Raw genomic sequence first — 15481 nt, forward strand, 5'->3', positions numbered from 1 at the left:
GCCCGACTGGCACCGACACTGGCTTCGTTTTGGCGCCAAGTTAAAACATGGCTTTTTATCAAAGCCTTTGAGAGCTAAATCTGGCTAAACCTGCACACAGTTTTAATTGTTTTTATTGCTTTTAAATTTTCTACTGGTTTTGTCTTGTTAATGGTTTAATACATTTTAGCTGTGTATATTATTTATTGTTTTATACTGTTTGAATTGATTTTAACTGTGTGCTGCCCTGAAATCCCAATGATATAGGGTGGGATACAAATGTTTTAATGAATAAATATAGGGTGACCAACTGTCAGGATTTCCCCGGATTTGTCCTGGTTTTTGTTCTTTCCATGGTGTCAGGGGGGATTTTCTATCATTTTCAATAATGTCCTGGAATGACACGCCTTCCTCTTTAAGGCTGCCATTAGCATGGCAGGAGGGAATGACATGCTTTCTTGAGGCACATCATTCCCCCACCCCGAGCTCCAATTGAGGTCTTAAAGGGGAAAGTGGGTCATTTGTGGACATTATAGAAAAGGCCCCAATTGGAGTGGATGGTGGTGGTACAGAATGAAATCCTTTCCCCTCCTCCACTCCAATCGGGTTCTTTAAGGTGGCGGGGGAATAACATACTTTCTGCAGGACTCAGAAAGCTGCTTCCACACACACACACTAGGAGTCCTCTTTTTTGGTTTCCCAAATATGGTCACCCTAATAAATAAGTTCCCATCTACGAACACACATTTCTAGAACTGGCTTTTCTACACATCAATTCCATATACAAAAATCTAGGGGAGGCTGAGAAATGTGTTGAGTTTGCATTTCAATGTGAACTTTCCAAACCTGCATACGAAGTCAAATATTGTGATATTCACACTTTCTGATGCAGTGTGCGAATAAAAAAAGTGCTAAAAATGCAAATAATAGGGAGAAATGCAAAGAAAAATGTATACCATATGAAACATGTAAGCAGAAATTTTATTAGGGAACGGTGCACTCAAAACTGCATTATACTGGGAGAAATTGCTTTCAAAAATGCATATATTTCAGAAAGTGTGTACAAAAATACATACAGAGATGGCTGTCCAGCTGCCTCTTGAAGGCCTCTAATGTGGAAGAGCCCTCGACCTCCCAAGGTAATTTGTTCCATTGTCATACCGCTCTAACAGTCAGGAAGTTTTTCCTGATGTCCAGCTGGAATCTGGCTTCCTTTAACTTGAGCCCGTTATTCCGTGTCCTGCACTCTGGGAGGATCGAGAAGAGATCCTGGCCCTCCTCTGTGTGACCACCTTTTAAGTATTTGAAGAGTGCTCTCATGTCTCCCCTCAATCTTCTCTTCTCCAGGCTAAACATGCCCAGTTCTTTCAGTCTCTCTTCATAGGGCTTTGTTTCCAGACCCCTGATCATCCTGGTTGCCCTCCTCTGAACACGCTCCAGCTTGTCTGCGTCCTTCTTGAATTGTGGAGCCCAGAACTGGACACAATACTCTAGATGAGGCCTAACCAGGGCCAAATAGAGAGGAACCAGGACCTCACGCAATTTCTATACTTCTATTAATGCAGCCTAAAATAGCATTTGCCTTTCTTGCAGCTACATCACACTGTTGGCTCATATTCAGTTTGTGATGTACAACAATTCCAAGATCCTTCTCACTTATAGTACTGCTGAGCCAAGTATCCCCCATCTTGTAACTGTGCATTTGGTTTCTTTTTCCTAGGTGTAGAACTTGACATTTATCCCTATTAAATTTCATCCTGTTGTTTTCAGCCCAGCACTCCAGCCTATCAAGATCACCTTGAAGATTGTTTCTGCCTACCAGGGTATTAGCTATCGAATTCAATTTTGTGTCATCTGCAAATTTTATAAGCATTCCCTGCACCTCCTCATCCAAGTCATTAATACAAATGTTGAAGAGCACTGGGCCCACGACTGAGCATTTGAGTCCAATTTTGTAGCCAAATGTGGATCCACCTAATACTTATTCCATCTAGCCCACTTTTAACTAGTTTGTTAATCAGAATATCATGTGGTACTTTGTCAAAAGCTTTGCTGAAGTCAAGATATATTATGTCCACAGCATTCCCATAGTCCGCAAGGATGTTACCTGATCAAAGAATGAAATCAGATTAGTCTGACAGACTAATGCTGGCTTCTTGTAATCACTGCATTGTTTTCAAGGTGCTTGCAGACTGACTTCTTTATCATCTGCTGAAAATTTTTCCCAGGGATTGATCTCAGACCAACTGGTTTATAGTTCCCAGGTGCCTTCTTTTTGCCCTTTTTGAAGACAGGGACAACGTTAGCCCTCCTCCAGTCGTCCAGAACTTCACCCATCTTCCATGATTTCGCAAAGATAATAGACAGTGGTTCTGAGAGTTCTTCTGCCAGCTCCTCTATTACTCTAGGATGCAGTTCATCGGGCCCTGGAGATTTGAACTCATACAAAGACATACTTTCTTCATTTCTCTCAAATCTATTACCAGCCATTACGCTGGATGATCCGAAGTTCCAGTATTCTGGGAGGATAGAGGGAACTTTCTATCCTCTTTCTCCACACTTTTGCCTAATCTACACCAAGCAGGATATTGCACTATGAAAGTGGTATGAAAGCGGTACATAAAATGCAGGAGCCGCACTACTGATGTACAGTATAGAGGTATTGAAGTGCACTGACAACTGTTGGGGCCCATTGACACATACCCTATACTGCTTTCATAGTGAGTTGTGGATAAGCACTAGGCTTATCCACAACTCTTTAAAAACCTGTTGCTTCATTTGAATTGCTTATCCCTCTTGGAGAAGAATGCAATGCTCACGTCAGGAATTATGCAGAACCATCAGCCCTTTTGCATTTTCCAGCTCCTTCCATGTTCTGCTTCTGGTTGCAAATACCATTGATGAGCCACCTTCACTGATTCTGTAGGTAGCTGAGGAGGCGTCTGACTCTCCTTGCGTAGCGCTCCTTCTCAAGGCAAGCTCAGCACAGGCCCTTGCTTGATTTATACGAACTTGGTGAATGATTAACTGACAGGGATAAGGGAAATGAATCTGTCCAAAGTGTGAGAGGTTGGATTCTCCAAACCAAACAAATGGCCTTTATTTGAGATTTATGGTCTTCATGAATTTCCACAATGGTGAGCGATGACCTATCTTCAGATTATTATGACAACTTATCACCAAAGTAACATAACAAGATTGGTGGGATGTGGGAGAGGGAGAGGGGAATCCTGAAAGAAAAGTAGAGAAAGCTTCTTTTATTTGTTGGAGAACTTTCCACATATCTTGAGGTCTCAAGTGGTAGTGGCATCGAGTTGGATATGGTAAAGAGAAAACCTCCCATTCCACCTACAACAGGGCCATCTTCAGCACTGATATGAGGCAGCATCCTCTACTGCATCTGGAAACAGCAGGCTAATATAGGACGCACAGAACGGACTGCATGGCACACAGGTCTTTCCTCCAGCATCTGCTGCCTGAGGCAACTGCTCCACTCTCCCTAATGGTAGGACCAGTCCTGATTATGTATGCTGCTTTGCCAAGGGCATAGTCCTGATAGATAGCTTATAAATACTTTCAATAATACATACATAAATAAATTCCAAGAAGAATTTTCAGGAGAATTTTTAATTTGGCCCTAGTATGCAAAGAGAAGGAAAGGGGCTAAGAAATGCCCAGTGGCAACAAGCCTAGAATCATAGAATAGCAGAGTTGGAAGGGGCCTACAAGGCCATCGAGTCCAAGGCCCTGCTCAATGCAGGAATCCACCCTAAAGCATCCCTGACAGAGGGTTGTCCAGCTGCCTCTTGAAGGCCTCTAGTGTGGGAGAGCCCACAACCTCCCTAGATAACTGATTCCACCATCGCACTGCTCTAACAGTCAGGAAGTTTTTCCTGATGTCCAGCTGAAATCTGGCTTCCTTTAACTTGAGCCCGTTATTCCGTGTCCTGCACTCTGGGAGGATCGAGAAGAGATCCTGGCCCTCCTCTGTGTGACAACCTTTTAAGTATTTGAAGAGTGTTATCATGTCTCCCCTCAATCTCTTCTCCAGGCTAAACATGCCCAGTTCTTTGAGTCTCTCTTCATAGGGAAGAGCCTTGTTGAATCATGTCAGGAGGGGTGAGAGGGTACCAGATGAACCATGTCCATTGCCAAAGTAGTCTGGTAATGCCCCCCCCTCCCGCCCCTCAACATACCCCCTGTATCGTAGCTCAACACGTCAGGATTTTGCTGTGCTGTTGGCAGCCATCACAAACCTCTGTCTTGTTTAGCGTGTTTGTGTTTTTAATAGACCACAGTACTTAGACTGTCAGCTTTTACAGGACAAGATGTAATTTTTCCAATAAACACATCCAAAAAAGCAGCACTTCTGAACAATTCCCCCAACAGTTGAAAAGGCTTTGGCTTTAAATTATATTATAAAAACGGAATCACCCCTGTGACTGACACAAACACACACAGCTTTTGCCCCATACTTCCAAATGGTTTTCCTGAGCTAAACCAAGAGGTGCGTTCAAAGGTTTGCTTTCGCTTCTGTTGGCTGTTAAAAGAGCAGGAGGATAAAGGCGCTGGATGGCTGTAACTTTCTCAGCTTGCTTATGTACACGGTGCCATAACCTCTGCATCTTGCTGAGAGCAGCTGTGCTTCACAACTCTTACGAGCTTGGCTGGCTGCAGCAATGTGTGTAAAACAGACTCTCCAAACAATGGCGGTGACTGGAATTCTGAAATCTCTTCATTGGCTTCCAGTTCACTCCAGAATCCAATACAAACTTCTCCTGTTGACCTTCAAAGCTTTTCACGGTCTAGCTCCTGCCTATCTCTCCTCTCTCATCTCACACTATTACCCCGCTCATGCCCTCCGCTCCTCTGATGCCATGCTTCTCGCCTGCCCAAGGACCTCCACTTCCCTTACTCGGCTTCGTCCTTTTTCTTCTGCTGCCCCTTACGCCTGGAACGCTCTTCCAGATCACTTGAGAACTACAAACTCAATCACAGCTTTTAAAACTCAGCTAAAAACTTTTCTGTTCCCTATAGCTTTTAAATATTGAGTTTGTTCTGACTCTATACTGTTAGCTTCACCCCACCCGGTGCCTATTTACACTTCCCTGTGCCTGTTTGCATTCTCTTTCCCTCCTCATTGTTTACTACAACTTTATTAGATTGTAAGCCTATGCGGCAGGGTCTTGCTTTTCACTGTGTAATCTGTACAGCACCATGTACATTGATGGTGCTATATAAATAATAATAATAATAATAATAATAATAATAATAATAATAATAATAATAATAATAATAATAATAATAATGGTTAGGAAACATCTCACAACGTATTGGAAACAAGTGTAAATTGAAACATACACACCCTAGACATGCAAAACAGAAAAGGCTGTTCTCCCAAAAACTGAATTCTGCAACCTACATCAATTATGGGGAATAACTTCTCTTATTTTCCATAATTATGTTCAAGCTTTATCAAGGCGGAGGGTGAAGACTGTTCCACTTTGAAGACGCTGCCCTTCCCCTCAACTCTCTGATATTTCAGCAGGCGTTACCCGAGTCCCTGCACATTTCCAAGCATATCTGGATTGAATGAGGGTGAATAAACTGAAGCATAATCCAGATGAGAGAGGCGATCCTGGCCAATCAAAAGGCAGATCAGGGAAGAAGGGTTAAACTCTGCTTGAATACACTGGTTCACAGTCCTTGACTGAGACCTGAAACTCGATCTTCAGGTTTGCTGGTGATGACCAGGAGTACACCTGCACAGGTGAGTGTGCCAACTGCACCCATTCCTAGAGATGTCTGATCTGCCCACGGTGACACATCCCTTAGTTACATCCCATTTGGACTCCTGATGTGCTCTGTGTGGAGCTGCCTTTGAAAACTGTTGGAACCTTCAGCTGGTCCAGAATACTGCAGCCAGACTGCAGGCCGAGGCCAGTTACAAGGAGCATGTGACTCCCTTGTTACAATAGCTTCACCCACTACTGGTCTGTTTCCAAGCACAATTCAAAATGACGGCTATAATCTATAGAGCCTTATACGACCTAGGACCAAGCTGTTCGGAAGACTGCATTCTCCCATGGGAGTCTGCTCAGGTTTTGAGATCTTTGGGAAGACCTTCCTCTCTGTCCTACCACATAGGAACATCAGAAGCTGCCTTCTACTAAGTGAGAGCATGAATCCATCCAGCCCAGTATTGTAGACCCTGACTGGCAGCAGCTCTCCAGGGTTTCAAGCAGGGGTTTTTCCAGACTTATCTGGCAGTATCAGGGATTGAACTTGGACCTTCTGCGTGCAAAGCAGGTGCTCTGTCCACTGAGCTACAGCCACCATCATCGGAGGCACATTTGGCTGGAATGCATTTGACTCAGGAACGCCTTCCCAAGGGAGACCAGCCTAGCTCCATCTTTATTATGAACATAGGTCACAGGACCAAAGAAACTGCCTTATATGGAGTAAGACTCTTGGTCCATCTACCCCAGGACTGTTGACACTGACTGGCAGCAACAGCTCTCCAGGGTTTCAGGTAGGAGTTTTTCAACTGTCCTTCTGCCAGTAGAATCATAGAATAGCAGAGTTGGAAGGGGCCTACAAGGCCATCGAGTCCAACCCCCTGCTCAATGCAGGAATCCACCCTAAAGCATCCCTGACAGATGCTTGTCCAGCTGCCTCTTGAAGGCCTCTAGTGTGGGAGAGCCCACAACCTCCCTAGGTAACTGGCTCCATTGTCGTACTCCTCTAACAGTCAGGAAGTTTTTCCTGATGTCCAGCCGGAATCTGGCTTCCTGTAACTTGAGCCCGTTATTCCATGTCCTGAATAGGCAAAGACCATTTTATTCAGGCAGGATTTCAGCTGTTCAGCTGTTCTCTTTGCTGAACTAGATTTTAACTGGTGTGTTCCTGTTGATTTTTTAATTTCTTTTTAAGGAATGAGGTTATGTGGTTAATGTTACACTTAATTTTATATTATTATTGTTCCTCTTGAGGCCTATTGTTAGTGTAAAGGTGGGACTATCACTTAAATAAATTCACAATCTTACCTAGATAGTCGTCGGCCTTCATCTTATGAGGCTGCTAACTATCCTATACAGGGCTCCTGGAGTATGGAGGAGACCCTCTCCTCCATGCTCTGGCTGCATTTTTGATTAGACAGGTGCACCTGTCTAGGAGTAGCTTTGTGGGGGGCAGGGTGGGACCTGGTGACCCGATAGGAAGCTGTGTAAAGCAGCTTCCATGGTCTCCTCTCCTCTCCACCCATAGGATTGCCCCCTTTTTTGCCCTTTCCTAGGGTGACCATATTTGGGAAACCAAAAAAGAGGACACCTAGTGTGTGGGGGGGGAAGCCGCTTTCTGAGTCCTGCAGAAACTACGTTATTCCCCCGCCACCTTAAAGAACCCGATTGGAGTGGAGGAAGGGAAAGGATTTCATTCTGCACCACCACCATCCACTCCAATGGGGGCCTTTTCTATAATGTCCATGAATGACCCACTTTCCCCTTCAAGACCTCAATTGGAGCTCGGGGTGGGGGAATGATGTGCCTCAAGAAAGCATGTCATTCCCTCCTGCCATGCTAATGGCAGCCTTAAAGGGGAAGGTGTGTCATTCCAGGACATTATTGAAAATGATAGAAAATCCCCCCTGACACCATGGAAAGAACAAAAACCAGGACAAATCCGGGGAAATCCTGACAGTTGGTCACCCTACCTTTCCACGCTCTGTTTCTGAGTGCGGAGACACAGCCAGTACAGCGCGAACCCTGCTGGCTATGAAGGGGAGGGGGAGAAGGTTTTCTTGGCTCCAAGGTTGGAGTCCTGGCTTTGACCTTGATTCCCAGAAACTGAAGAATCCTGTGGCCCCCCAGACAATGTCTAGTTCCCATAGGATTGCTCCCTGAATAAATAAAATATTTGCCTCCAAAAGTGCTATAAACATGCTCTCTTTTTTTAAGAGTGAAAGCTGAGATTCTCAGGAAACTAAGTTAAGTGCCTCAGTTCTGGACCTGAATGACTCTTGATAATGGGGTTGGACAGTTGTATCTATAGATTCAGGAGCTGTAGGAAATGGGTGTAAGAGACAAGCAAATATTCAATGTGGGAAATGTCCCCTCATGGAAATTTATGCGACAGGTGCTGTGGGCTTTCTCAAGCCCTGGCTGAACATCACTTTTAAAAACCTTTCAGTGACGAGCCATCAACAATGCGTCTCATTGTCCTTTTTTTTTTTTTTTAACTCCTGCCTTGCCCACACAATAGGTTTGTTGTAGTACTGATAAGCTGGAGCATATCTGCTATCTGTTGCATGGGGGGGATGAACGAGGTTATGCTAAGGGTAAACATAATTTGGCCTTCCCGGGTGCTGAAAACCCTTTCATTGGGGTCTAATTTAAGGAGTAGGGCTCTCTCTCGCTTTCTCTCATTCTCTGTATTATCCATCATCTGGCCGGCAGTGGAGATATAGTTACACCCCTGCAATTTGATTTGGCCACGATGGCGTGTGTGTGTGTGTGTGTGTTTGTGTGTGTATACATGTGAAGGGACACGGACACACCACTTTTGCTAATGACCAAGTCTTCAGAATGAAAGGTTGGGTTTCCAGAGAGAAGTGGGATTATCCTCAGTCTGAAGCTACGATCGGCAACGTGGGGAAGGGAGCCGTCCACGGTGGCGTCGTGCCAGGCCGCTTGCTCTTCCACACGCACTGAGCGCCTCAGGTGGAGCATGCCACTGCAGCTTGTCAATGACCCGCCGTTCACCTTGGCCACTGGGCTTCGAACACAGGATTGGTTTTGTTCTGGCCTGAAGAGGAGGCCGGCTCTGACAGCCAACGTCTGCTGAGGGCAGAAAGAGCCTTTGAAGCAAATTCTTGGAGAAAGAACTGGAAATTTGCTTAACGTACCATGTCTCCTGCTTTTTTTTTTTTTTTCCTCCTATGAACCTCCTCTCGCCCCCACCTCCACCCGCATTTGGGTTTTTTCTCTTTCCTTCTGTTTCTCCTGCTCAAAATACCATCCCTCAAGGTACTATAGGCTAATTCATAGAGCCCTGCTCTAAAGAACAAATCCTGTCAGTATGAAAAATGTTTGAAAATGTTCTGTGGAGGTGAGGTGGGACTCATTTTCCCAAACTGTGCTTATATATAGGAAACAGCCATATAGCTGATCCGGCTTGATCTATCTAGCTCAGTATTGTCCACACTGACTGGCAGCAGCAGCTTTCCAGGGTTTCAGACAAGAGCCTTTCCTGGCCCTATGTGGGAAACTTATACCTTTCCCATGAGCTATGGCTGTTCTCCAACTGTACTAAGATTTTTTAGAGGCATCCATGCTATCTTTCTGCAAATAGGGACAAGTTTGAGATAATAGGAATTGCCCTGCAAATAGATTTTCCTCTTTCTGCTTTTCTTTTAAACCAATGGGAAAGGATGGCATATTTATTTCCATTAACATCCTTTTTTTGTTAGTCCAGGAGTGACCGATTGAACTCTCTCTCTCTCTCTCTCTCTCTCTCTCTCTCACACACACACACACACACACACACACACACACACCACAAACACACCTGATTTCTTCTAGTGTTATAAAATAATCAGGATTGTTGAAAGCCAGTTCAGGGTCCCTTATTCCCTGTACCACTGAACCAGCATAAAAAATCTTTCTAGTACTAAATTGGCTAAAGTTTAGAAGAAATGAAAAATGAATGAAAACACCAATGAAAATCTTCGCAAAAGATGAGATGACAAACCTGTGTCTAGTCTATACCATTTCAGGTGAGGGCACCCATCAGGGCCAGCCTGGCACCCTGAGCAGCATTCAGCAGGTGGGACTAGGGGCTATTTTGATTTCCCACAATGCCCTGGAGCGCAATGCTCAGGCCAATGCTGCTGCTGTCCACTACCACCGAGACTCGCCAGTGAATGAGGGGGCCTATGGTAGAGCACATACTTTGCCCATGGTCCCAATCAAATCTGGAGCCAGTCCTGGCTCATGTAATGGAAGTAGCACGTTGTAGAGAAGGCTGACGAAGATCCTTCTTCCTGACGTATTTGTTTTTTACATGGGGTAGAACTCTTTTAACGTGGAGGAACATTTGACCATGTGAACTTCCGCCTGCAGTCTGAAGTGATACAATCCAGGCAGTTTTACCCAAGTCATCTTCCATATATGGGAACAAAGACAACCTTTTTGGATATGACATTTTGAAAAACTGTCTCGGGCACTACCACAAGTACTTGTGGGGAATAAAATGTTGGGCGTGCCCCCTTTTAGATTCTTACTTTTCTTGGCCCTCTTCCCTGCATTCTCATTTTTCTTTGCCCTCCCCACCTCTTAGCTTTTTGTGGGGGGGGGGACACACACACGACCCACCTTTATTAAGTCGATGGAGTGATATGCTTCTTTGAGGTGGGGAAATTGTGATTCACAGGCACACTAGCGGGTGCCGTGTTGCCAACCCTTCAATCTACAAATGCCACTCTTTCCTTACACTATTTTCTGATGATATAGCTAAGTTTAACGGCTGCCACTCTTCTGCTTGAGAGGTCTGGCAACAAGACCTATGAGGAATGGTTGAAAGAGCTGTATATTTCAGCTTGGAGAAGAGAAGACTAAGAGGAGAAATGATAGTGATCGTCAAATATCTGAAGGGCTGTCACACAGAAGATGGAGCAAAATTGTTTCCAATATTCCCAGTTGGAATATTGCAAAATGCTGCTTGTGAGACTCGGAAGACAGTTCAGAAACTTTAGCTAATTAAAATAGAGCTACTGGGTTAGCTAATTTTCATACTTCGGGTGCTTTGTAGCCACAATGGGTGCCATTTAAAAAAAAGCAAACGATGACATACTTAATTCAGGGGCAGAAGGGGCTGCGTGTGGCTCGTGATCTAGGAAGAGGACTTTAAGAACTTCATTCTTAAAACTCTAGCTTGGAATCCCTGCATATTCATCCATATTTGTGGTGCTGAATTCGGGTTACTGCCTCCCCCCCCCCCCCGACAGACTCTTCCTCGTCTTTAGTGGCAGGCAGGGACATCATGATCCTCTCCATACTGGGAATAGCTGCACCTACTGAATTTTCATGTTATTTCTTTCTATTCTTACTATATTGCAAAAATGCAAAAATATTCTTACTTACTGTTTTACACTGTACAGCACCATGTACATAGATGGTGCTATATAAATAATAATAATAATAATAATAATAATAATAATAATAATAATCTTTCTAACATGAACTTACCCAGAGGACCTTTTTTTCTGCCTCTCCCAGTTTGTGAAATGGCTTGCTGGGAGAGATTTGTCAACTTAACAGTCTTCCAGAATTTAAGAAAGCCATAAAGACTGATCTCTTCCGGCAGGCCTACCCAGTTGAATTTTAAGATGCCCTTTTTTAATGGTGTGCTGCTTTTAATGATGCACTGGTTTTAAACGTTTGGGTTAGTTGTATCTATTTTATGTTTTTATTTGTGTTGTACCCCACCTCGATCCAGAGGGAGAGGCAGGTAACAAATATTATTATTATTATTATTATTATTATTATTATTATTATTATTATTAGCAAATTCCTTCAAAAACAAAGCTTGAGCTTTAAAAAATTTGAAAGTGGGAGAAAGTGAAACTGAGAGATTGGTGCATCCCTAGTCATGACACGTTACATCAGGGGTCAGCAATGCGGCAGCCACAGGGTCACCTGCAGCCAGCAAGACCCTCTGCTGTGGGCTCTACGGCTGCTCTGGCCTCCTGATTGATACACTTGCTGCGGCTGCCATTTTATTTATTTATTTATTGCATTTTTATACAGCCGAAGCTATATAAAATAGCTGAAGCTCCCGGGGCAGTTCATAAAAATTAAAAACATTCAAAGTATAAAACAAACAGTGTAAAACATGATATACAATACAATATAAAAGCACAACCCGGATAAAATCAGCAGCAGTGTTTTGCATTAGTTTTTTTGGAGCGATTTCTGCTCTTCTTAGCAGAGCATGCTTACAGTAGAGCTTTTTAATCCCCCACTTGCAATTTCCCCATACGAAGCATCCGTTTCTCCTACCTCGTTGAAGTACCGGAACACCCCTCAGGTTCTGATTATTGTGGTGGCACTACCTGATGATGCAGCTAGTGCAGCCATCCCGGAAGGCTTCCCCCTCCCCTGTGATGACTGTAGAGGTATAGCAGGCATGGCGATACAGAAAGCAAAATGGGGCGATGCCGGCATGTAATTGCTGATTTCATTAGTGCTCTAAAATGATGGCTATTACTGCCAAGTCTCCTAGCACTAGGGCTGCTGGGATATAGGGTGGATCAGTTGGATGAATCAGGTACTCCACTAAGTAAACCACTTTATGGTTAGTGTGTGGTTAAGGAAAGCTTAACCACAAAAGGGTTAAAAGTGTTGTCTGCAAACAATCCGCATGTGGTTAGCGTTAACCACAGCTGAATATGGTTAAGCTGACCACAAAGCCCAGAGTGTCGTCTGAACCAGGCCAGTATTAACTAAGTTCCCAGTGCACTTTGGTGACATGCTTGAGCAAGAATTTGAAGACCATTAAAACTTACAGACTGGCTGTTACGTGTATGTGTGTGTGTGTGTGTGTGTGTGTGATAATAATAGAGAACTTTGATTTGAATGAATAATGTGGGATTCATAGCTCAGCAAGGAAATTACAAATCTGGACTGGAGGAACTCACCAATCACTAGACAACCCACGCCGACTCACTAATTTTGCGAGTTTTACTGACATTCTCCTAGGCAGGATCTACACTACTGCTTTAAAACAGTTTGTAACAGTAGTGACAACTGTTGGGGACCAGGACACCCGCCATAGACTGTTTCCATATCCTGCTTGTTGTAGATCCAGCCCTGGCTTCCTTTGCAGGCTTCATTTCAGATTTTCTTCAAATCCCACTCCAGGCAAAAGAATCCATCGACACCTGGGGGATTTGTAGACGCCCACTCCCAAGCAATCTGGCCAGTCTTAAATGGAATTCTTCCAGCTTCTCACTTGAATTTCTTTATATTCACCTCCAGTTTCGCTTCTGGTGAAATTTCGACTTCAACTCCCAGAGGAGAGGGACTGTGTACTTGGAGTTGGCCAAGTGAGGTTGCATCTTTTGCCCCGTCTGGCGTCCTCCACATTAATGACATCTCGTTAAAGTGAAAACAAATGTACATCACCTCCCGCCTTGGCCCACCTGTGCCTGCCTGTCATTATGTCAAGCGTCTCTGGAGCTGTGCCTTTTTTTATTTAATTTTCCAGCCAACACGCTCTTTTATCATCCGGAACCGTGAAAGTAAATTAAGAAGAAATGGTTTTCTTTCAATTAGGCCCACAGTTGCTTTGAGTAACTGCCTATAATTCTATTTAATGAAAAAATAAAATCATTATTTCAGTCCTCCTTCCCTCAGCTCCTTTCCACCCACCAGTCACCCCCATCATCACCCATTCGCAGACTCACAGGCCGGCTGTTACTAGTATGTGTATCATAGATTTATTTAATTAGAAAAATATTTTCTGCTTTCCAACGTTTTTAAGGAGTTGGTGGTGGGGCAGGGAGGGAGGAAAAGAAAGGGAAGCGAAAAACCTCCAGGCGTGAAATTGATCAGTCTGTTACCTGGTGATGAATAACTTATCAGCTGCCAACATATATCACTCCAATGGTACGTTTTCCCCTTGAACTATATACATGTCAGTTTTGTGATTCTGTCAACTGGCTCTTGTCTTCAACATTCTAATTTCCCCCTCACAATCCGAAACTACTGCTTTTTCATCTTGGCAGTCCTATGTTGAGAGAAGTGGTAACTGCTGAAATTCTCCCCTTCTACATAAATTTGACTAGTAATGGAATCAAAGTCTAGAAATAAGAGATTTGCGGTGGCAAATTTATGAGTTCACTCCTCCGAATGGATTGTCAACCCAGCTCAAATTCCAATGAAGTTCAGGCCCAGCTCATAATGAATTCACTGATGCCAAGCACGCGCACGCCCCACAGGTGGCACTTCCCTGGTGGCGATGACAAAGTCTCGCTGGAATCCTAAGGCGACATTCCTCTCTCCATCCTACTGGTGCCTTGAACATGTTAATGCATATACCTAACATCCCTGCTAAGGACTTGGGCACCCTGGGGAACTAAATTTACCCAAGTCTCTTGCTTCTGGAACCCTGTAGCTGCAGTATTTGAAACACCAAGGAGGGGAAAGGGGAACGGAGGCTTTGCGCACGCTGGGGGTGTGTGTCTCCAATGAGATCTCCCACCACCACCACCAGGCAAACAGAAATGGAAGGCAGAATGGAGGGAATCACAGGGGAGGGTGGGCTTGCAGTGTCCTGGGATCCTGCCATCCTTCCGACAGTGCCGTTAGGAGCACAACAGGGGCCACATTTTTAATTGGTCTTAGTGGGCAGATATTTTCATTTCGTGATGTTGGGGGTGGGGAGCGGGATGGAAATAGCTCTGTCTACCTAGCCCAATTCTGAGTCAAGCTGAAAGGACTCCGATTGACCCTGTTCAGATGACACACTAAGCCACAGGGGTTAAGCAATTTGAGCTTAAACATTATGGCTTAGCATGCCATGTGAACCATTCCTAACCATGGTGACTACATAACCATGGTTTAGAAATGCTCACTAACCGTTTGCTGCAAAGGGTTAGTGGCCTTACCATGGCTGAGCATGTCATCTGAACAGGCCCAATGACTAATCACGACAAGCCTGCTCAGCCACTAACTCCCAACAGGAAAACTGTCTTGAGTTAAGGAAAAGGTGAGGAGCCAATAATACTGGCTCCACCCATTGATTTCCTCCCATCTTTAACCTCTTCCTCTCCATCAGAAATAGGGATAGATATTTTGGCAGAGCACATATCCATGCCTTTTCATAGAATCATAGAATCACAGAGTTGGAAGGGGCCTATAAGGCCATCGAGTCCAACCCCGTTCAATGCAGGAATCCACCCTAAAGGATACCTGACAGATGGTTGTCCAGCTGCCTCTTGAATGCCTCTAGTGTGGGAGAGCCCACAACCTCCCTAGGTAACTGGTTCCATTGTTGTACTGCTCTAACAGTCAGGAAGTTTTTCCTGATGTCCAGCTGGAATCTGACTTCCTGTAACTTGGGCCTGTTATTCCATGTCCTGCACTCTGGGAGGATCAAGAAGAGATCCTGGCCCTCCTCTGTGGGACAACCTTTTAAGTATTTGAAGGGTGCTATCATGTCTCCCCTCAATCTTCTCTTCTCCAGGCTAAACATGCCCAGTTCTTTCAGTCTCTCTTCATCGATCAATACTACACAAATAGTTGAACTACCATGGTCACCCAAAAAGAATCTAGAAAATTATGTAGGTCAATCCTGCACATGTCTACTTGTGAGTAAGTCACATTGAGTTCAGTCATGTCTACTTGTGAGTAAGTCGGATTGAGTTTGGTTTTGTGCACACTTTCCCCTAATATATGCTATTTTCTATGCATTTTTTTGACTCTGGAACTTGATGTTGGTTGTG

The 15481-nt window shown here is 44.3% G+C and overlaps 1 protein-coding gene across 1 annotated transcript in view; it reads left to right on the top strand.

Moving 5' to 3' along the window:
* Nucleotides 1–9717: 9717 nt before the first annotated feature.
* The window catches only part of TTC34 (tetratricopeptide repeat domain 34), a 65444-nt gene continuing 59680 nt past the window's right edge, over nucleotides 9718–15481 (top strand). Inside the window, 1 exon segment of the mRNA XM_063145417.1 lies at nucleotides 9718–9913. Coding sequence (XP_063001487.1) covers nucleotides 9718–9913 — 196 coding nt within the window.

Source organism: Elgaria multicarinata, chromosome 20 (assembly GCF_023053635.1).
Source record: "Elgaria multicarinata webbii isolate HBS135686 ecotype San Diego chromosome 20, rElgMul1.1.pri, whole genome shotgun sequence".
In the NCBI taxonomy this organism is placed as follows: domain Eukaryota; kingdom Metazoa; phylum Chordata; class Lepidosauria; order Squamata; family Anguidae; genus Elgaria; species Elgaria multicarinata.